Consider the following 25103-nt stretch of genomic DNA (forward strand, 5'->3'; position numbering starts at 1 on the left):
ATGATTAAAGGTGTAACGGTACATGTATTTGTATTGAACCATTTCGGTACGTGGTGCTCGGTTCAGAACGGAGGTGTACCGAATGAGTTTCTGACGTAATGTAACCCTTATTTTTTGAGGCTGTGAGTCGATCGGGTTACAATTTCTTTGTGTAGATTATATTTACTCCGTCTTCTGTACTATAATGAGGACCAACACGGTAGGACAGTATAACCCAGAAATGTCAACGGCGCGACAACGTGGCCGCCGCGAGAACGCAGTGAAACGCGGGCGTTAAAGTCAATCGGCCAATGCACACCAGCCGTTGTGCGGCCGCGTGTTAGACGCGTCCCAGAAGCGGCTCACCACGACGCACGCGAAAAGAACGGCAGAGTTAATTATTTGACGCGAGACGCAACCCTCCTGCGTCAATACTACTACCGGTAGCTAGGATCGGGCAGACCGGAAGTCACTCGTGTAAAAATACGGTGGATCCGGTCGATTTTCAAACTAATATGCAATCGTAACCCACTTTTTGAGTCCATCAGATCTCTTGAGTGGTAGATCGGGGCACAGTTGACTCGTCTTTGTTGATTTACTGCTGTCTTCTCTGCTATAATAACAACCAACCCGGCCCCGTGTTCAATACAAAACCCTCCTGCCACAACAAAACAAGTAGGAACTAATATTCTAAAGTTATACAACATAAAATATACAATATAAATGAATACTTCATCACATTTGTAAAATATAAACACATAATAAAATAAATAATAGCCCATTTAAATAAAATAAATTGAAATGAGCTAAAACACCTGTGATTAAATAATAAGAATAATACACAGATCCTGCTTACACAATTAAATTTATTAATTTCTGTGTGGCGCTTTAACTTGAGAAAATCCACCAATAAAGCTTTTGAAAACCGTTCATAAGGGGAAAAAATGATTCATTGAGGCATTTCATTTGTAAAATACATGGTAAAATCTTTGTCATTGGGATTGCTTTTCTCTTTAGCACAGTTCTTCTTTTTTCTTCTTTCAGAAAGAAAGCTGACCAATACGCGGGGTCTGAAGGGCAAATTGTTGATGGATTATCTTTAAATACCCGCTACTTTTTGAGCATAATTCTAGCTTTGTATAGGCTAATGTTCCTATTATTGAAAGTACAAAGGTGTGTAATAAACAACTAGCACATTTATATTTTGCATTTTGTTTTCTTACTGGACCGAAAATGAACCGAACCGTGACCTCAAAACCGAGGTACGTACGGAACCGAGATTTTTGTGTACCGTTACACCCCTAGTTATGATGTATGATATTCTATTTTCGTGTAGTAGATCTTGAGTTGCGTACAGGTGTTTAAAAATTGTGTTCAATCGACCAAACTCGAGGACGCTGTTACTATTCTGACATTCATTCTGATTTGTCGAGCTCAAAGTGGAGGTGGGACAACATCAGGGATCAGCTCTGAGCCCCTTTTTGTACACTATGGTAATGGACAGGATGACAGAAGAGGTTAGACTGGAATCTCAGTGGACTATGATGTTTGCAGATGACATTGTGATCTATAGTGAGAACGGGAAACAGGTGGAGGAGAAACTAAAAGTGTGGAGGTGCCCTGGAAAGGAGGGGAATGAAGGTTAGCCGTAGCAAGACAGAGTCTCTGAGTGCAACTGTGGTGAGACCAGCGATGTTGTTTAGTCTGGAGACAGCGCCACTGAGGAAAAACACAGGAGGCAGAGCTGGAGGTGGATGAGATGAAGATGCTGAAGCTGTCTTTGGGAAAGATCAGGATGGATAGGCTCAGGAATGAGAATATCAGAGGGACAGAACATGTTAGAGAAACTTTAAGAAGTCAAAGAGGCCAGACTGAGGTGGTTTGGGCGCGTCCAGAGGAGACATAGTAAGTATATTGGCAAAAGGACCTCCTCTTTGGTGGTCTAGACGACCACCAAAGAGGAGGTTTATGTAAGAGGACGTGAAGGTAGTTGGTGTAAGAGCAGAATATGCAGAGTACAGGGTTAGATGGAGTCAAGTGATTCGCTGTGGCAACCCCTGAACGGAAAAGCCGAAATGAAACGAAGACCTGTTAGGATTATATGATATATTATATATGATAGGATATTATGATTATATATGATAGGAATTATTATTTTTGATATTAAGATGGAAAAAGTAACTGAATCAGCTTACTCCTCATTGGTTCACTTTAGCCTGTTCACTTTTCTAGTCTGTCTCAGTTTGCACTTAAAATTGGGTAAAGTACGACACAATGCCAATTATTAAAAATTAGTTATATTTTCAATACTATTAATCCTGAGTACATTCAGATAATGTTCACTGCTAAGAAACATTCTAAATTAATAGGAAATATGTAAACTTTACTGCTTTGTTGTTTTAGCTTGCTTGGAGGAGAAGAAATGTAAAAATGTCTCACATTGCCCCAGTCTCCCCAATATATTTTGGCTGAGAGCCAGTGTGGGCATATAAATTTCAACTTACTCAATGTCAAAAGTGCAGTAAGTTTACTGCGTACCTTTTTTTGTGTGTGTGTGGATTTCAACATCAGATTATCGCCACTATAATACGGTTTGTTATGAATCGGACTGTTTGTCGTTGTTGTTGTTGACTGCTTGTTGAAGTATATCGGTTCAGTAAATCACTCACCTCAGGTCCCCTACAATCAAGACTGCCAGAGAAGTCTTCTGTTACAAGATGGCCGCCGTAAGTTACACAGCAGACTCCATCTTAAGACATCTAGCCTGATCCAATACATCCATACATTCCTACATACATACTTGTATGCATATACAGTATGTATACATACTGTATAGATAGATAGATAGATAGATAGACAGATAGATAGATAGATAGATAGATAGATAGATAGATAGATAGATAGATAGATAGATAGATAGATAGATAGATAGATAGATAGATAGATAGATAGATAGATAGATAGATAGATAGATAGATAGATAGATAGATAGATAGATAGATAGATAGATAGATAGATAGATAGATAGATAGATAGATAGATAGATAGATAGATAGTGTTGAGCGCCCTCTGTTGAACTCTGTGCGCATATGGTTGTATTTGGTTGGCTGCAGCGTGATCGAGCCAGGGCGGCTCTACCAGGGGGAAAAATAGACTGGAATAGCCCTATGCTAGGCGGTGTGACAGCTCAGATGTGTCCACGTCAACATATCGAACGAAAGAGTGCTTTGGCAATGGATTCCACGTCTCTGGTGAGCTTCTCCGGCGTTTAAAGGACGTCAAAAAACGTCTTTTACTTTCACCTAGGACTGTTAGTCATAATTTTCATGCTATTGCGGTGTTGTGTCTTGTTTATTTCCTCATGGCAGCTGTGGTTGGCAGGCAATATACGGCTTATATTGAGTTACAGTGTATATATATATAGATAGTATTTTTTCCCCCTGGGTGTTTTTTCTATTTAATGGGATAGATATTTCATTTTTGTGTTGCTTAATTCTTTGCGCACATAAGAGCGTTGCTACTGCCAATACATCCCTATCAACAACTTATGTGACGGTGTGTTGTACTCCTTTACACCATTGTGGGTGACCCGATATCGTATTCAAAGCTTTAACTTCCTTGTTAAGAATAAACACACAGCCAATACGCGTTGATGTTCGTGGCAGTGTTACTTATGACAATAAGCCACTTCATTGACTGCTTGTGTACAATTGACGTGTTGAGCAGTGTAGGTGCCACGTCCACTGTTTCTCTCGCTCTCACTCTCTCCCTTTCGCGCTTTCACGCTTGCTCTCTCTAATTCAATATAATAACAAAAATATATATTTTTAAAAATCGTGACAATCAACTCTTGACTTTATCTCCAAATCGTCCCACATGTGCTGTCACTGATGGACTCATTCCTGATGGTAACCATTCTGGTCACCCCCCCCCCAAAAAATACTATTCCATTGTAATTCTTATTCCCTCATTTTACGCAGACTCAGATAGCAGACCGACGTTGAAAAGATGTTGGATTAACATTCCGCTTTCGATCTTATATCGTTGAATCCACGTCATTTTTGCACCCTCAATTAATGTTGATTCAACATTGAAATCCTTTCAAAACCTAAACGTCATTTCGATTATCTATAATATTGGAACAACGCTGAATCAATGTTATGTTTTTGACCAAAACGCCCGCATATCGATAATTCAATCATATTTTCCGGTCAATCATAAATCAACTATTTGTCAACGTTAGTTCATCAACTATAAAACAATCTTAACCCAACCATCACCTGACATACTAGAACAATATTGTTTCAACATCACATGATGTCGAAAATTTCGATGTCAACCATACTAATGAATTTGATGGAAAATCAACGTTTATTCAGTGTCGGTCTGCTATATGGGGGTGTATCACTACCTGATCACGACGGGCTACTGGATCACAACGGCTTGCGACTGCGCATGTGCGAACTACTAACGTCACTTTCTCTTGAGTGTTGACGGCATGTATAATAGATTCACGTGATAGATAGATCATAGACTTCACTATCAGTTGACGGGTTCAGGGCCGATCCGTAGGGGGCCTATTTTCAAAAACTTAAAAGTAAAAAAAAATCAAAGCCGCTGGCGACCTACAACCAAAACAGGCACCCCCCTTAGGCATATATGAGTCTCCATGAGCAACGACATTAAAAAATTCAAAGTCGTTTCCTAGTAAAATCCCGATGAATTATTTTCCATACAAGTATAGCAAATCTTAAAATGGCTATAAAATTCTCAAATTTTACGCTAGTGCACAAAAATCACCAAATGCAGAGATAATCACCTATATTTTCAGGATCAATAGCAATATTTAACATTTATAAGTTTTTGGCCAAAATAGCAACCTAAATTTTTTTCTATTTAGTGCAAGTGTTCAGCAGATACTCAATTTTCACATTAGAAACTTAATACTTGAGGAAAGCCTGCAGAATCATCTTGATTTTACTCTAAAAGGCAGAATTAGCATTTTTCTATATACAATCACAACTTATTTTGGTTGAATTCCGATGTTACTATTGCCTCAGCACGGAGGCACGTCTTGGCCCTCGTCATTTTTAGATTGAAAAGTTACATAAAATAAAACACGTAAAAGGCGAATTTTGTATTGTATGGGCAAAGAAAAGTCTAAATGACTTTTTTTTGCCCAAAAACAGGCAGTTAGTCGAAAATTACCTGATAATTTGAATGTAAATTTATGCCACTGTATGGATACAACATGGCAACCGTTGTAAACCTTTTTAAGTTGGAAGTGCATGCGTGGGGCTCTTTTATATAACAATTACCTTGAATCCTCGACCAAATCACTCTTTGAGACAATCCTTCCTGCTTATATGCTGTAAAAAAATTTGTCCTGTTTCCACCTAAATCAGGCGTGAACGGAGCGTGTGTTTGACTTTATTGTAGTCAAAGCTAACTCAGCTGTTTGGGCCGGCCCCCAACGGGAAGGCTTTGGGGAATGTTAGTGGGAGTTGTCTCGTCAACTTATAGGGAAGTCTATGGATAAATATATGTGATAGATTCATTTTTCTAAACCTGTTGGGCATGTGAGGTACACCTTGATCCAAGCAACGCATGTGTACGAGGAAAAAAAAGCAAACCATGAGTAAACTCGTCGCGATATGCAATAAATCGCACGGTAAATAAAAATGAGGGCGGTAATTTTCCCCGCTGCGATTTATCGCCACATGCATATATTTGTGCATGCGTGTGTTTGCGTGTGCTGAATGCACTCGGCATGCGTGCATATTGATTGCATGAGACCCAGTTCCTTTCACAGATGTTTATTGGTCATCAACACACCATAGAATAGCGTACCGCACGTGACACATTACCTTTGCTCATTAATAATCATGACCTTAGCAACTGTCGCAAGGGGGGTCAAACTCACGTTTGTCCCTCATGCTAGATGAATGTAAATAGTGTACGAAAGAGATGTTTACTGAGCTGACCCTACCAATTCTGTCTGAAAATGATGTCCGTGGTGCCAAATTCACTGGTAAAGATGTGGAAGAACATACAAATTTTCAGTTAAAGAGATGGCTTGATTGTCGAGAGCTGAAAAAGACGGGATAGAGAGCCAACCTGATCCAGAGGTAGCCTTCTTATCGACACCTTTTTCTTGTGTGCATTGCCTTATGACACTGACGATGACATTCTCCTTTTAACAAGCTATCCTTTACCACCATATGCCCTGTCTTTCATAGATATTATATCCTCTGGTTGTCTTTCGTCTCTGACCGTTCTTGGGGTTAATTTACAATGCTATTTTTGTGTAGCGATCGCAAATGCTACTCAGTGACATCCAACGAAAAGTTTTAATTTTTTCATTACTAAGCTTGTTTCTTTACAACAGAAAAGGTAAAGCTGTTAAATCTAGGGACTACATGTAGTCATGAACAGGCCTACTACAAAAAGACCAAGGCCAAATATGGCTAATTTATTTAAATATCCGTATTTTAGAAAAATAGGGCTTCATGACTGTTGTGATGTATAAGTAAAATTTAAAAAATTTTCAGGTCATTCATTGTCAGACAGAAGCAGCACGGTAAAACGCCAAGCTAAACAATAAGTAAAAATATCAAAATGGCGTACCTTCTTCAGGCAGACTATGGATCAAGATTGTCATCTCTAGGACTGTTACGTCCCATGGACGGATGGCTCGCTAAGGGCGTAGCATAAAACGAGCCACACAAGTTTACAAGTGGCACAAATTTATTTGCACAGTCAAACTCGCAATGAACAATATATACAAAATGTGGATGAAGCGTGGCTTCAGGGTTAGCCCAGGCCAAAACAACAAACAAAAGCATTCTACACTTAAACCCCACCTGTTCACTAAACTCTGATCGTGAAAAAGAAAAAAGAAAAGACAGCCACTAACCTAGTTTCTTACACTAAACAAAACAGGAGAAAACGGGTTGAACAGAAATGGCAGCTTACCCCAACTGCTTCAGTGCTCTAATGCAGGGGTTTTCAACCCAGTCCTCAAGGCACACTGTGGGTCCTGGTTTTTGTTCCAGCCGATCCAGCAGAGACAGTTGAACCAATGAGGCTTCTGTTAAAACAAGCCACACCTGACTGCAATCAACTGATTGCACTTGTAAAACACCAGATTGGGGAAAAAGTGTTGTCATCTTGTTTGGTAAGAATGAAATCCTGCACCCACAGTGTGCCTTAGTGGAATAGGTTGGGGACCCCTGCTCTAATATACAGTGGTGAACAAAAATGATCCAATAGTGGCAAAACACAAAAGACCTCACCGAAAAAGCGGAAGTGTGTCAAACTAGCGCTCAAAGCACACGAGAGTGGATGGCGAGCAAACAGCTGGCAAGGAGGACCGCGCCACGAATGCTGTCAAATGGGACCTCAGCTGTCAGTTGACAGCGTCTGACTTTTCAAGCTTGGCGGCCTTTTTCGTGGCCAATCAACGGCGGCGACGTCGTCGGTCAGTTCGGCGTCAATCAGCTTTCGTCACAGTGGGAGGGGAAGCAGCCAGCTGGCAGAGTCGACGATCAGCTGACTGAAAGAGTCTTAAAAAACAATAATTAAACGGCCAGAGCCGTCACAAGGACCGGTTTACGGTGACGTCATGCAGCCTTGCGGTCTAAAAATAGCATTCGTGCGGTACGCTATTAGGGTTCAGACATACAATAAAAGGAAACACATCTATATTAAACATTGTAAAACATTAGCATTGCTACATTGGGGCTAATGAAAAAAAAGACTATGTACCAACCACTTTAGCCTGCTATAAAACATTGGCAGTCTTCTCCAAAACGCAAAATTGCGGTTAAAATGTGACACTTCAAACATGAAAACTCGCCGCATTTGCAAACAATGCAAAAAAAAAAAAAAAATCTATTGCTGACACCACTTGCATGACAAAAAGAGAAGTGCACTTTTTTTCTTTTTTTTAAACGGAGTGTTAAGCTTACTGTTAGTGGCTTAGCGAACATACTTCCGGTAAACATTTCAAAACAATAGCACGTCGTGTTCAACATGTATAATTTAGATTTCTGTAGTTAATCTCATATACTTCAGATTCTATTCTAAGAATAGCTTTAAAATGACACGCATTACAAAAAATCTTTTCGGCAATGAATAATTTGGCTTCAGATTTGCTAACATGCGCTTTGAAGGACAAGATGACAGTCATTTTGGATCAAATAAACACTTTCGATGGGCTCTAATTGGCAGAGAACAAAAATGGCATTGGGTTTCTCACCTATTTCATATTCTGCACTTCTGCCCAAAGTAAAAAATATATATAAATTGGGCCTGAACGATATTGGCAAAAATTAACATTATGAGGAAGAAGGCGGGATAAACCCTTTACAGGTTGCCAGCCTGTCACAGGGCACATATAGACACACAAGGATCCACCCACACACCTACACCGACGGACAATTTGGAGTGTTTAATCAGCATACCATTCATTGTTATTGGGATGTGGCAGGAACCTGGAGAAAACCCATGCTTATTTTTACGAATAACGAAGAAAAATACTTGTCTTTATCAATTGCTTCAATGAGTGAGTCAACTCTAATTCACTTACGATTTGACGCTCACACTGCTGAAACTGTGAACTGTGCCCTGGAACGTAGAGCTACCAAGCCTTTTTCTTGCCAGATCCAGAAACCTGTCAATCATCGTTAACTTTAAGGACCAAACTCCAGCTGTACTAGTAAGCAAGAAAAGCAACAGGGAAGGAGGGTAAGAGGCTGTACGAGCATGAAGAAGAAAAATAAATCAATTTTTTAAAATTAAAAACCTGATCCTTTTCACCCGATTCCAATCCTCTGAAAAATGGCGTGATCGGTCCGATTTCCAATCACGTCATTTGATCGGGACATCCCTACTCATTACCCATTATGTGTGCCTGTGGGTTTGTACAAAGTCCCTGAGTCATTTATATCTTGCTGCAAAACATTTTCGCACCTGAACATGAAACAATGCATATTTTTTGATGATTTTTTTTAAAACCCCACGATGCACTGAATCCACAAAAGGTGAAGCGCCAAGTAGCACGAGATAACTGTATTCTATTATATTCTGCTACCTCCAGTCCTGCCTCCTGCGATATGTCTGTGTAAATCCTGTGTGAAAATGTTAGCATGACAATGTGCCATATATATCAGTGATGGAAGTAATCATTTTATATTTGTTGCTCTTTTACGCACGAGGTGCTACACATGATAAAGAAAGGGAGAAACATCATCCTCATTTTATGGTTATCTCCATGCTCATTCCTCTTAGGATAAACTTAATACAAGCTGCAAATAAGTTTGAAGTGTCTGGTCTAAGTTCTGTGATACACTCTGACTGTGAATCTGTGCTAGTCAGTGCATAACAGAACTTTGTCCCGGGTCTATAAAACTCCTCTGAAAAAGGACAGATGAAAGATTATTACATCCACATCTGGATTTGGACTGAACATGGAACAACAGCAAAAAAAAGAAATTGTGAATGGTGCACGCCTAGTAACCAGATCGTACATTGTCATGCTGCTTTTATTTTTTTTTAAGATGTGAAAATGGCACAAACAGCAGCTGTACTGAAGACATGTTTTGATGAACCCATTTGCAAAGTGAAACGTATACATCCTGCTTCTTTGCAGGAACCTTCCCTCTACACAGTGAAAGCAGTTTTCATACTTGACAATGATGGCAACAGACTCCTGTCAAAGGTAATCTTAATACCCTATTAAAGATAATGAAAATAAGGTGATACAGTGGTATGAAAAAGTATCTGAACCTTTTGGAATTTCTCACATTTCTGCGTAAAATCACCATCAAATGTGAGCTGATCTTTGTCAAAATCACACAGATGAAAATACAGTATCTGCTTTAACTAAAACCACCCAAACATTTCTAGGTTTTTGTATTTCAATGAGTATAGCATGCAAACAATGACAGAAGAGGGAAAAACCAGTAAGTGAACACTCTGCCTAAGGAGACTTAAAGAGCAATTGAAACCAATTTTTACCAAACATTTTAAAATCAGGTGTTTGCCCAATTACTGATGAGTGGTTTAAAGCTGTCCTGCCAACTATAAAACACACACCTGGTAAGAAATGTCTTGATGAGAAGAATTGTCTGATGTGCATCATCTGAAGACCTGCGATCAAAGATTGTTGATTTGTATAAAGCCGGGCAAGAATACAAAATCATCTCTAAAAGTCTGGATGTTAATCAATCGACAGTCAGAGAAGGTGTCTACAAATGGAAAGAGTTTGGCACTGTTGCATCTCTCCCAAGGAGTGGCCGTCCACCAAAGATGACGCCAAGAGTTCAGCGCAGAATACTCAGATAGGTTAAAAAAAAGAACCCTGGAGTGTCTGCTCAAGACTTACAGATATCCCTGGCACAGTCCAATATCTCTGTGCACACATCAACTATATGTAAAACTATGGTCAAGAATGGTGTTCATGGGAGGACTCCATGGAGGAAGCCACTGCTGTCTAAAAAACAGTGTTGCTCATTTAATGTTCGCAAAATGGCACTCCACAGATGTTTTGGTAAAATAACACATAACATAACTTCATGTGTGGAGGAAAAATGAACAACTTACCAACATCGACACCTCATCCCCACCGTGAAGCATGGTGGAGTGAGCATCATGATTTGGGGCTGTTTTGCTACCTTGGGGCCTGGACAACCTGCAATAATGAATGGTGGAATGAATTCCAAAGTTTATCAGGATGTTTTGCAGGAAAACCCAAGGCTGTCTGTCAGACAGTTGAAGCTAAAAAGAGGATGGATGCTGCAATAAGACAGTGCTCCAAAATACAGAAGTAAATCAACTTCAGAATAGTTTCAGAAGAATAAAATACACGTTCTGCAATGGCCAAGTCAAAGTCCAGACTCGAACCCCATTGAGATGCTGTGGCATGACCTAAAGACAGCGATTCATGCCAACCATCTCAGGAATCTGACTTAGCTAGAGCAGTTTTGTAGAGAAGAATGGGCCAAGATTAGTCCTGATCAATGTGCCAGACTGATCTGCAGCTACAGGAAGCGTCTGGTTAAAGTTATTGCTGCCAAAGGGGGGCCACAAAATATTAAATGTGATGGTTCACTTACTTATTTTTTCTGTCATTGTTTGCATACTATCCTCATTAGAATATAAAAATGTTTGAGTGGTTTTAGTTAAAGCAGACACTATTTTTTCATCTGTGTGATTTTGACAAATATCAGATCACATTTGATCGTGATTTTATGCAGAAATGTGAGAAATCCCAAAAGGTTCAGATACTTTTTCATACCCCTGTAACTCAGGCTAATTTTTGTATATCATTACTAAAGTGTAATTACGGTATAGGTATCACGGTTCGGTGCATGCAGTCAGGCGGCGAATACATTTTTTTTTTTTTTTTACTCAGTGTCAGACAATACAGGAAAAAAAGACAAAATAGATGAATTTATCATTGTTCACTTCTGGGAAAGTTATGACGAATGTACAGAGTGGAAACTATCGAATGCAGTATTACTAACACTTTTTGAAGTGTATTTATCTTATATTTTCAAATCAGGAAATGTTTTTTTTTGCTCTAGCCCTAGTCTGAACTCATTGAAACAATGAGTAAAAAAAATTTTGTGTCTTGTTTTGAGTGTTATAGAATAGTTAACAGATGAATACATCATATTATTTCAGTTACTTTAAGTAAATATTACGCAGGGTTTCCCCTACAAATAAAGATTGTGGCGCACCACAACACCAAAATAAAAGCCGCCACGCTTTGCAAATGAGATTCATTCTAATTTATAATTTGAAAAATTTAACAATATGTCTAAATGAATATCTATTGCTCATTATTTAAGTGCTATTAAGTACCACGTCAAATACAAATTGTTCCTTTACACGCTTTAGATGATGACTAGATTTAGGTTGAGTATTTTAAAGTATTTAGTAAAGATTTAAGTTGTCAATGGACGAGGGTCCGGTAACATAAGGACTATTATTGTTGTGGTAATGTAGTGCATATTAGGACCAAATAAAGAAGAGATATAAGTCGTACTATTGCTACAAGGAAAAACTGTCGCATTATTAAGTAGGGGTAATGTAGCTGTAATCAGCTATTTATTGCTTAAAATAAGTCTGTTGGGCTTATTTGCGACCACTATTTATAAAATTTACCTGAAGCACACTTATTTCTAGTAGATTTACACTGTAAACAAGGGAATTTAACTTGTTTTAAGTAGATGTGTTTTTGCAGTGCAAGCACCATCATATTCATAGACTCATAGAATCATAGACTTAAATGGACAGGTTTTCAGTGTTTATGAACAACACGTCAACATACACATAAACAGCCCACACACAACCCCAACAAACCACCCTACAAAAAAAATAGCTGACAGTCATACATAAATGATCCATTTGACACTTTTTCAATTTTTTCTCAAGGTGATAGTGCAGACTGAAAAAAAAAAAAAAACTGCGAAGTAATACAGGCTAATCAAACTGATCAACTTCACACATCAATAAATACAATTCGATGAACTTCCAGGGTTGTGCCTGTCCAAATTGGTGTCCCAGGCAACATATTTACTGGTGACTCCTCCCCCACAGCACCACCTGGAACAATATTAAATTTCCTGTGACAGGATTAAAAAAAAGTCTTAAATAGCATTATTATGTGAATTAAAATCATATTTTGAGACGATTTGACTATATACAACAATATGGCAAAGCGCAGATGACGAGAAATTAGTCTTTTAATCTGCCGTTTAGCCCCGCCTGTCATTATAGCACTCTAGCGTCCCCAGCTGGGTGATTACATTGGCAGAGTAAATGTCATCATTGTTTTCATCTCTGTTCTCCAATATTTTTACATGATATTTCTTTTATCTAAGTATTTTTCCCCAATTGCTAAATAAATGGTATCGTCATGACAAATAACAGTCTTGTGCTAAATGGAATATAAAATATTAAAAATTCTTTTATTCAGTACAACGGCAAAACTACTGCATAATGGTCAAAACTTGTCGACTTCTTAAACCTCCCAAAAACACTTTTTTATGCCACCGTAGTTAGTCTGGCTTTTGTCATTTCCCTGCTCAGGCTTCGGAGATGGAGGAAGAGCATAAAAAAAAAAACAGGAAGTGTGACAGCTAGGCGACATGCTCACCTGAACCGCGTGGCTTTTCCAAGTCTTTTTCTCGCCTTTCGAAAATGAAAAATCACAAAAAACTACCCTGACTCATGTCACACACGGCAGTGGGGTTGATTGTCTTCACCGAACGGCCAGCCCCCGGTGGCGAGCAAGTTTCGGCTATGACGAGCCGGTGTTTGACAGTGTTTGACAGAACACCGGCGAGGAGCAGGCAGGCCCTGCTCCTCGCCAGTGTTCTGTCAAATTTTGCACTGTTATATTTTGCTCCCAAAGCTTTGTGGCGGTGAATAGGCCCTATTTTACATTCAGTTGAACTCTCAGTGTTATCCAAGGGTGCTAAATAAACAAGTTACATCATAAACATACACGTGCAACACGAAAATGGACACAATCGAGACGAGAGCGGGGTGCTTCCCGGGTCCAAGCCGAGGCACGCTTTTATCGGCCAGCAACCATGCTGTGCGACAAGCCGCCGGTGGTTGGCCGAGTGGCCTTGTAGGTGGACAGGGAGCATTGTCAAACCACAAAATGCAAGCCACGTCCTTATTAAAATGTTTACCATGATCCCAGTATTTGACATAACGTAAAACACGTAGCTTACTCATGCATCCATCCAGTGGTTGTTCCATTGTCTCACTTGTATTGCCCGTTACTCATGGTGAGCAGGATGTTTTAGAAATCCCAAAAACTTCACACCAATCTCCCTGGTGAAGCCCATTGGGCTGGCGCGACACAAAAAATAAACAAATTAATCTGCAAAATCAGCTGAATCCCCAGTCCTTCTGCATACGATACTAATGACTGTATTGTGAAGATGGTTAGTCCACTGACGTCACAATTGCCTTCTTTCTCAATTCGAGACTGTGGCTGGAAGTCATCATTTTCGTAGTGCGGGAGTCAAAAAATTGAATACCGTAATTTTCGCATGATAAGGCGCACCTGACTGTAAGCTGCCACCCACCAAAACAGCATTTGTTCATGGATAAGACGCACCGGACTATAAGCTGCAGCTGTCCTCACTGTATTATGGGATATTTACACCAAAAGATATTAACCGGTAACACTTTATTTGACAGCGGGATCATAAGACTGTCATAAGACCAAATGAACCACCACGAAGCTTTGAACCAATTGGCTGTAAAACTTTATGGTTTCAAGAAGCTTCATTTGGCCATCACTGTTCTCTTTGGGGAGACAGTCAACTTCTCCTGCCACCTGCGGTCAACATTGTTGTCGTCCAACATGCCTCCTAGCATGCATTGCAGTGCTACAAATGTAAATAACAATCAAATTTCATGTAGTGTGCTAATTATTTCTTCAATTACTGTTCTAACTGTTTCATTAATCGCCAATTATGGTATTTTGTAAGACTTTATATGACAGTGGTACCATAAGACTGTCATAACACTATCATAATTATGACATGACACTGCCATGAGCATTAATGAATGCTTATGACAGATGCCATTTTGTGTCATCTGACAAATTATCTCCCTTTTGAATGGATGTAAAAGATCCGAGCTGGACATAAATGGAGTTAGTTACATAATTTGCCGGATGACACTTAAAGACATCCGTCATAAGCATTCATTAATGTCTATGATAATGGCATGCCATAATTATGACAGCCTTATGGCAGTCTTATGATACCGCTGTCAACCAAAGTGTTACCTATTAACCCAAATAAATCAACAAATAAGCCGCACTGGACTATAATCCGCAGGATTCAAAATGAGGGGGGAAAAGTAGCGGCTTATAGTCTGAAAATCACGGTAAATATATCGATCGCTTCCACACAGATCCAAGCGGTCCATTTCATTCAGGAGCATAAAATAAAGTGTTTAATATAAAATAAACATGCTTTTTTTGTGTCAGAGGCACTTTAAATTTCACCACAAGTATTCATAGACTCAAACAGAAACAGCTTACCCTTACTTCTTTGAAATGTATTATTTAAAAACAGTAACAAAATGAGCCAATGCAGAAATTAAAAGAAAAATGCTCTAAACCTATTTTACAGTACTATGACCCTGAGCTGTATCCCACCACCAAGGAGCAAAGGAACTTCGAGAAGAACATTTTCAACAAGACCTACAAAGCTGACAGTAGGTTTATCTACAGTGTGTTATCTTTCATAGTGTTTTTTTTTTTTGTGTGTGTGTCTGTGTGTGTGTGTGCTCTAAAGCCATTTTTCCACCGGGTGTTACGTGTCAGTTGGGTCAGGCTGTGTCACATTTCATGATAGTACCCTAAAAATGTGCAGTCGGATGTCCAATGATCACACCGGCCTGTTGAATCATGAGGCTTCTTTAAAGTGTCGGGGAAAAAAAACTTTATTTGACATTGAGCGCTGCTGTCAGCAAGACTCAAGAGCACAGATTTCAACCTTTCTTACAGTATTTATTTGGCACATATAGACCACCGAAAATTGGAGATATTGTTGTTTTAATTTCATTGTACATTAAGTTAAATTGGTTGATGTGTAATTTCAGGGTTAAAGGTGCTATGAAATAGTGACCATGTCAAAAAATTTAAATTGACTAATGTAAATTTACATGTAGAAACTCAAATTTGGCTGTTTTTTTTTTTTTTTTTTTAAAAACAAATTTAATAGCTTTTCCACCCCAAAAAATGCACACCCACTTTTTTTTCCCAGTATTTCTGGTGGTGACATCACAACCAGAATTGATGATAATTTCTAGCTTTCTAGCACTGTGCTAGCTAGTACATGTTGACAGAATGACAGAATGCTCACACGGCAACAAGCCTATAGATAGTATGCTAGCAGACTGCAAACATCTGCTGCTCAGTCTGGGTGGTAAATTTTCTGTTTAGAAAATGTTTAGTGGGCGGGGCCAAGGCAGTTGAGAAAGGAAGACTAATTTGGATCTAATTTCATTATTAAGCCTTTTCTGTAACTTTCTTTTTGGATGGATTGTGTCCAAAATATGGTCTGCTATCACCTTAAAGGCATTTGTTTACTGTATAGACAAGTTTCCTGAGCGAAACATGGGCAGCGCCATCTTTGATAATTTTTGCTCGGAACGTCCGGTTTAGACTGAACAACATGTGCGATTGAAGTAAGCAGTGTGTTGACAAAGTTAAAACTGCAAAATCAAACCACAGGAACCCACAAAATGGATTCAGAATGACGTAGATGAGACTCCGAGACTTTCTGTGCTGTGCGTGAACTCCTGGAAGTGCCTCTATATATGGTTGGAAGTGGAATGTTTTGAACAGCTTCCAGTTTCGAAGCGCCAGTCTGGATCTACCTCGCCTTACGCCTTAAATCGAAACCAGCTGCAGGCAATAAACTAAGTATGTGCTTTAAACCTAACGACATACCTAAAAGATTGTACTGTATGTTTGTTGTTATCACTTCGTTGATCATTCATGGACAAAATTATAACAACCTGTGTTGTCAGCCTGTGTTGACGTAAGGTGTAGATTCATACGCCTGCCACTTGAGTGACCAAAATGAGGTGAAATTACAAATAATATTACAGTTGCCGAATGCAGAAGGGCCGACACGGATTTTGTTGTTACAAGGAAATACTACAAGGTATGTACATATGAACAAAAATAGTATGTCATTCTTCTGTCATTCAAATTATTTAAAAAAAAATATTTACAAAGGTGGAGCATAAGTCGGGCCTTCCCTCATCAAAATAGAACGCAAGTACTTTAGTCTCGATATATGTGCATCGATGTACAGTAAGTGTTGTTGTGAGGCACATCAAATCTTCCCTTGCCTAACAGTTTTCCACCTGTAAAAAAAAACAAAAAACTTGTAACACTTACATTTATGCGTTTACATAATGATGCCATCCTACACGTACTGATTAGCAACAGGCTAGCAGCAGATAGCATGTGTTGCAGCCACAACACTACAGTAGTTGTAGTAAATAATATTGAACATCATCATAATTACAATCATCATCATCATCATAACAATATCAAAGACAACAATTTGTTTCATGGACAAGATTTTAGCGTTAGTATTTTTTGAGCACCAGACACATGAAAATGCAGGCATAGGAAGAACATACCTTCCATAACACCAGCGGCAACATGGCTACATTAACACCCGGTGTTGGTGTTGGCACGGGCTTGGTTGGTGTTGGTTGGTTGGTTCCACATCTGCCTCCATGAACATGTTGTCCTCCCATGCCGTGATGATGGCAGATGGTATTTCCAAATTGTCTTTTTTGAAGGATTTTGATGAGTAATTTTAGTCCAGCTCCACTGTTGTTTTGGATGGAGAAAGTGTGAAACAGAAGTCACGAGCACAAATGCGGAAGTAAAGCGGAAGTACCTCGGAAACTTGTCTATAGCATTGCATAACAGCACCCTGAGAGCAGACCTCCGCCTAAGCAGCCAAATTCCTACTCTGCAAATTTGATTTAAAATCCGTTATCAAATTATCGCAAAATAATTTTTCGACCTCTGTGACCTTTCTTGGTCTGCAAGTTTGTGTTTAAGATAACTCAAGAATGATTAAAGGGATTTATGGTCAAACTTGCGTGATGTTTATCATATAAAATCGAAGAGGTAAATAAATGTTGGGGTCATGAGGTCAAGGTCAAAGAGAGGAGGTCAGCTCTCTCACGCCTGTGTATACTATACAGTGGTACCGCTACTTACAAAATTAATTGGTTCTGGAAGTAGTTTTGTAACTTGAAAATTCTGTGAGTAGAGACGCCTTTTCCATTTAAATTCCCTAATCTCCCCAAAATTCAGACATAAATCTTTTATAATGCATAGAAATGCATCAAAACATGGAACAAATACATGTTACAATAAGATTATTGTGCAATAAACATAAAATCAGAGTTGTGCATAATGTAAAGAACCAAGAATAGAGTAAAGAATAAAAGTTAATACACTCATGTAAAGCTTGCGGAATATGAGGGGCATATGAAGAGGACGTTGGGCGGGATACACATACCTGTCAAGTTGTACGGTTTCGGCATAATTTGTACAAGTGAGTACTGATTTTTAAATGTATACGCCGTACGTTCAAAATCTGTACGTTTTTCGTGCATTACGTTTTTTTTCTCTGTTCGGATTTTGTCACCGTTTCAGCAATGAGACAATGTGCGTTACTATGCGTTACTATGTTGGTTGAATGACGCGAGAAAAGTCAGATAAACGGAGAGGGGAGTGGGAAGGAGGGAATAGTGTTGTGACACTGTTGCAAACGGGAAGCTAGGCTAGGTGGCTCCAATATTTCCTGACTGTAGCCGATAGCCTACAATCTACGCCCACTTGATGCTACATTAGATATCACATGCATATAGAACTAGCTGCGAAATGACAGACTCAGCAGCGTTAGTAAACAGCCGCCATCTTAAAGCAGTAGACTTCTCATAAAGGCTCTGTTGTACTGAACCTTCCTAGCGAACCGAAGTAACTTGTTATCTAAAATACTCCTAAATCGGCAAAATCTTGACTCGGATCTATCTTTAAATGATGAAACAGTTTTAACAAAAGTCACTGTTAAATTTTAGTAATCATGATGTAACTGAAGATATTGATTGTTCTTTGATTGCACCTGGTTATATGTGACAATATTACCAATAAATTCATATTATTTTAAAAATTCAGTTTTATTTTTGTTTCAAATTGCACACTGTAAAAAATGTTGTAAGATTACTCACCAATTTGTAAGGGCATACGTCACTATTTGTAAGATTGCCAAAGGCCTTGGGTTGACAGGTATGGATACACACACACACACGCACACACATACACGCGCACACACACACACACACACACACACACACACACACACACACACACACACACACACACACACACACACACACACACACAGTAGAGGTCCCTCTTAGCCAATTGGATGCCAGGAATGCTTGGCAATAGCCAATCGCAGAGCAGCTATAAGTATGTTACGTTCAGTAAACTGGGAGTACCAGCCATACTGTATTTTTTTCCCTTTCGTATACTGAAATTTCTCTCGCAGCAAGAGGCAATATTTTCCCGTTGAGGCGTGTAAAATTCTGTATGTAAAAATATTCGTAAGTAGAGGTACCACTGCATATATTTTGCAAGGTGATTTTTTAAAATTTTTCACTATTTTCTCAGTCTGTCTTTCTTTCTTTCTCTAGATGAAATTGCTTTCCTGGAGGGAATGACCATAGTCTATAAGAACAGCATAGACCTTTTCCTCTATGTGGTCGGAAGCTGTCAGGAAAATGAGGTGGGTTACGTCTATTCCACCCTCATCTGCGTTCAGAAAATGCCCACCCATCCATTATGGATATATTGAAGGGCACAAATTCCATCACATTCGCATCCTGGGAATATCTAGAGTAATTTGAGAAACGGTTGTGCTGGGTGACAACTCACAAAAGCCAAGGTAGACTGCATCAATTCCACACAGGAAGGCTGGACCGTATGATCTCAGCACTGTTAGGCAGACCTGCTAGCCAATCATCCATCGTGCAACCTGACAAGATACCCGGAGAATGCAATTTTAAGGTGAAGCATGCCATTCAGAACTGGCATAGATTTGCTAAGCACAATTCATACTGTATTATTGTTACTGCCGTCAAAGTTTAAATGTTATATTCAGAGATTACTTTAAAAAATTATACAGTTTTAATTTCTTTCTTTACCATCTGTCATCTGACCAAACCATTGCTCAGATGTGCAATCAAAATAAGAGAACAGCCACTGACACAAACTTGGACAAACTTTTGAGCTTGAAATTAAAAAAAAAAAAAAAAAAATTCAAGTTGGGGAGAGCTAAATAAAGTTGTGCACATTGTGGAAGCCAATCTCGTCGCATTGACATATAAAAACACTTTTGTTTCCCAAAAAGTTTGAGGTCACGACTTTTAAATTCTATTTTCCACTTATCTTTACTGGTGTACTTTCTAATGCTTATATAAATATACAGCATTACATACAGTACAAGTATTTGATACACTGCCAATGGGTTTTCCCATTGGCAGTGTATCAAATACTTGTTCTCCCCACTGTGTATGTATATATATATATATATATATATATATATATATATATATATATATATATATATATATATATATATATATATATATATATATTAGGGCTGTCAAACGATTAAATTTTTTTAATCGAGTTAATTACAGCTTAAAAATTAATTAATCATAATTAATCGCAATTCAAACCATCTATAAAATATGCCATATTTTTCTGTAAATTATATATATATTCTGTAAAATAAATTGTTGGAATGGAAAGATAAGACACAAGATGGATATATACATTCAACATACGGTACATAAGGACTGTAGTGGGCATTTCACTCTACTGTCATTTAAATCTGTCTATGCTGTCCTCACTCCGAAGCGTCTACTTTTTCCAAAGCTAGACAGCTAGTGAACGACGCCTTAATAATCAGACTTCTTCCTTTTTCATCTGATTTATTAATAAAATGGCCTCAACCCATTGTCCTCTTTAGACCGTCTTAAAACTACAAAAAAAAAGTACACAAGCATTGCATTAGCAACAACGTTAACTTAGCACGCTATACAGGTTCACTAAACATAAACAAAAAGCGTCTCATGCAAAAAATATAACATTTCGCTCACTTACATAATATGTACATTCTTTACAACAACCATACTTACGGACAAATCTTTTCCAAGGATCATATAAGCACAACATTACAACGTAGGCGTCAGCCCGAGACGTCGTGCAACCATATTGAACTGGCAAGAAAACAATAAACCATGTCGCAAAGCGTCCACGAGAGTTCGCTGTTAGACAGCACAAAAAGCCTTGCTGTAAAACTTACCAAAAGGCAGAATACTGTCTGAGCGGGACATGTGCGTTAATTGCGTAAAATTTTTTAACGGGATTAATTTAAAAAATTAATTACCGCGCGTTAACGCAATAATTTTGACAGCCCTAATATACAGTGCCTTGCAAAAGTATTTAGCCCCCTAGAACCTTGCAACCTTTCGCCACATTTCAGGCTTCAAACATAAAGATATAAAATTTAAATTTTTTGTCAAGAATCAACAACAAGTGGGACACAATCGTGAAGTGGAACAACATTTATTGGACAATTTAAACTTTTTTAACAAATAAAAAACTGAAAAGTGGGGCGTGCAATATTATTTGGCCCCCTTGCGTTAATACTTTGTAGCGTCACCTTTTGCTCCAATTACAGCTGCAAGTCGCTTGGGGTATGTTTCTATCAGTTTTGCACATCGAGAGACTGACATTCTTGCCCATTCTTTCTTGCAAAACAGCTCGAGCTCAGTGAGGTTGGATGGAGAGTGTTTGTGAACAGCAGTCTTCAGCTCTTTCCACAGATTCTCGATTGGATTCAGGTCTGGACTTTGACTTGGCCATTCTAACACCTGGATATGTTTATTTTTGAACCATTCCATTGTAGATTTGGCTTTATGTTTTGGATCATTGTCCTGTTGGAAGATAAATCTCCGTCCCAGTCTCAAGTCTTGTGCAGATACCAACAGGTTTTCTTCCAGAATGTTGCTGTATTTGGCTGCATCCATCTTCCCGTCAATTTTAACCATCTTCCCTGTCCCTGCTGAAGAAAAGCAGGCCCAAACCATGATGCTGCCACCACCATGTTTGACAGTGGGGATGGTGTGTTCAGGGGGATGAGCTGTGTTGCTTTTACGCCAAACATATCGTTTTGCATTGTGGCCAAAAAGTTCAATTTTGGTTTCATCTGACCAGAGCACCTTTTTCCACATGTTTGGTGTGTCTCCCAGGTGGCTTGTGGCAAACTTTAAACGAGACTTTTTATGGATATCTTTGAGAAATGGCTTTCTTCTTGCCACTCTTCCATAAAGGCCAGATTTGTGCAGTGTACGACTGATTGTTGTCCTATGGACAGACTCTCCCACCTCAGCTGTAGATCTCTGCAGTTCATCCAGAGTGATCATGGGCCTCTTGGCTGCATCTCTGATCAGTTTTCTCCTTGTTTGAGAAGAAAGTTTGGAAGGACGGCCGGGTCTTGGTAGATTTGCAGTGGTCTGAAGCTCCTTCCATTTCAATATGATGGCTTGCACAGTGCTCCTTGAGATGTTTAAAGCTTGGGAAATCTTTTTGTATCCAAATCCGGCTTTAAACTTCTCCACAACAGTATCTCGGACCTGCCTGGTGTGTTCCTTGGTTTTCATAATGCTCTCTGCACTTTAAACAGAACCCTGAGACTATTACAGAGCAGGTGCATTTATACGGAGACTTGATTACACACAGGTGGATTCTATTTATCATCATCGGTCATTTACGACAACATTGGATCATTCAGAGATACTCACTGAACTTCTGGAGTGAGTTTGCTGCACTGAAAGTAAAGGGGCCGAATAATATTGCACGCCCCACTTTTCAGTTTTTTATTTGTTAAAAAAGTTTAAATTATCCAATAAAGGTTGTTCCACTTCACGATTGTGTCCCACTTGTTGTTGATTCTTGACAAAAAAATTAAATTTCATATCTTTATGTTTGAAGCCTGAAATGTGGCGAAAGGTTGCAAGATTCAAGGGGGCCGAATACTTTTGCAAGGCACTGTATATGTATATATATATATATATATATACACTAGTATGTGTGTCTGTGTGTGTACACATTCCTTATTTTATAGACTGTTTGACCTGAAACACAAAGAAATTACGTTTAACAAATATTTCCCGCTTTACTCAAATTTTGAATATAGCCTCTAATTTGAGCAAAACCAAACCTGTACCTTTTTAGAGGCATTTTTCATTTAGTTTGGACCCAAGCAGCACAAATAAAATGATTACAAAACAGGCAAAATTTTGTTTTATTTTCTTTAACATGGTGTAATCTATAACAATAACCTATTACCCTTTGATGAAGAGCATAATTTTTTATTGAAAAATTGGTTAAATTGGTGGCATGGTTCATAGTTTACACCTTACATTTTATAGATCAGTGGCATGCGATGGTTGGTTGTGCAGCATGGTTTCCCCAAAGAACAAGAGCAGCAGAAAAAATGGATGGTAATGGTTAGCTGTCAAAACATGAAATAAAAGGCTTTTTGGATAGGTTTTTTTGCTATTTGAGAATGGGCTTCGTGGCCACAGCCAGCAGGCACCAGCAGCAGTCCCCAGCAGAAGCAGATCATGAAAATGTGACCTAAAAATATAAAATTAGTTTTCTATGAAAAAAAATTGTCTTTATTGTTTGTTGACATCACTTTTCAATCTATACAGATCTCTAAAATATAATAATGTCCAACATTTTTGGTGTACAGAATACAGGTTGCCATGCATTGACTTGGCACTCTTCCATGAGGGTGATACCTTAGTTCAAAGCTTACAAAATCGAGCTAATCAGGACGGGAAAGCCAATCGTCTACTAATACTCACAAATATAGATGAGTGTGAACGTCACAAAGGGCCTCTGAAAGACATGACAGTTTAAAAGAGGTAGCGACTTAATGAATGTATCCCCGGCGATACATTGCCTGTTAGCAGAGTCAGCTTAAAAAGTAGGAGAAAATCGCTTGTCATCAAGATAAAATATATGTATAATTACGCCATGCACATATACTTGACAGCAAGCCATTTGTATGAATGCGGTCCGCCTTCGTCGAAGCCATGTATGAAACTACGCAAGGCTCCACTTCCCGGAAAACCCGGAAGTAAAATCGTATAATGGATCCCTATGGGAGTGTCACGACTCTCTTTATAGACCCTACTCACCAACGTCACAGAATGACGTGTCGCTGTATCCGGCCGCCATATTGTCCGTCTCTGTTTAGCCCTATTCTCAATGGTTTCAATTAGTCGTTCAGTTTATAGAGCAATTCATGGAAGCCCCAGTGCTTTCAGACGCTGTGAACTCAAAGGCGTTATGTGGAAAAGCTTCAGTCTATCCATTCGCCAGATCCATATTTGATGCCTAAATCGATATTTTTTGACCCGCTGTCTTCGCCCTCTCTGCCTGACATCTGCTACCCTGATATCTTCAACTATCTTGTCCACACAAAATCAGCCTATTCTCACGAAAGTTTGAAAAACTTTAAGAGCAGCACTCTAAGCAACATTACCCTGTGTGATTTCTAAAATGGCGACAATCAAAAAAAAAAAAAAAGTTGACTGCGATGGCCGACGCTTCAAGGATAGGTGGATATTGGACTATTTCTTCAATAAAACACGCAACAACTGTGTCTGCCTCATTTGCAAAGAGACAGTCGCTGTTTTCAAAGAGTTCGATGTGACGCAATATTACTAAACAAGACACGCTGACATGTACGACAACATTACAGGGAAGATACGCAGCGAGAAATTATAGCAACTTGAAGCTAGTTTAATTTCACAGCAGCAGTATTTCGCAAGAGTCCGAGTGTCGAAAGAGAAAGCCACAAAGACGAGACTGTTGAAATTATGAATTTAAAAAAATTATAAAGCAAATGTGACACACAGAAGGGCTTGCAAAAATTTGTTTAAATATATTGTTCTATGTAAATCAGCCAAGGTAGCCCCCCGCATTTTTACCACACCAAATCTGGCCCCCTTTGCAAAAGATTTGGACACACCTGTTCAACTGATGATCCGTAGACGAGGCCAGCTTCTTTCACCTTTTACCAGCTAAATATTATTCAAAATGTAATGATGGTGGAAGAAATAAGCATCTTGAATTTGAAACTGTATGTTGTCGGCGATTAGCCTCGCAATGATCTTAATTGTGGTTGTCAGCCCCAAACCCTCTAAATATATATTAAATGCATCTTATCAGATATAAAATGACTACTACATAATCCGTAGTAATCGTTTGGAGCCCAGTTTTCTCGTCGAATTGCAGCAGTCCATCACGCTCTCCTCTCCGGGTCTCTCGGAATACGGTAGAACTTGAAGTCTCTCCGTCTATCTTCTCTGTTATTGCAACCAACTGCCCACACACGCCTTCACCATTTTGATTATTAATGTTAACGAGCAGAAAAACACGCCATAATAGGAGGAAT

At 38.9% G+C, this 25103-nt stretch overlaps 1 protein-coding gene across 1 annotated transcript in view; it reads left to right on the top strand.

The window, feature by feature from the left end:
* Positions 1–3041: 3041 nt before the first annotated feature.
* The window catches only part of LOC130904492 (coatomer subunit zeta-1-like), a 40709-nt gene continuing 18647 nt past the window's right edge, over positions 3042–25103 (top strand). The window contains exons 1-4 of the mRNA XM_057817276.1: positions 3042–3230; positions 9632–9700; positions 15150–15234; positions 19258–19349. Coding sequence (XP_057673259.1) covers positions 3069–3230; positions 9632–9700; positions 15150–15234; positions 19258–19349 — 408 coding nt within the window. The 5' untranslated portion in view covers positions 3042–3068. The remainder of the gene's footprint in view (positions 3231–9631; positions 9701–15149; positions 15235–19257; positions 19350–25103) is intronic.

The sequence above is a fragment of the Corythoichthys intestinalis genome, chromosome 16 (assembly GCF_030265065.1).
Source record: "Corythoichthys intestinalis isolate RoL2023-P3 chromosome 16, ASM3026506v1, whole genome shotgun sequence".
In the NCBI taxonomy this organism is placed as follows: domain Eukaryota; kingdom Metazoa; phylum Chordata; class Actinopteri; order Syngnathiformes; family Syngnathidae; genus Corythoichthys; species Corythoichthys intestinalis.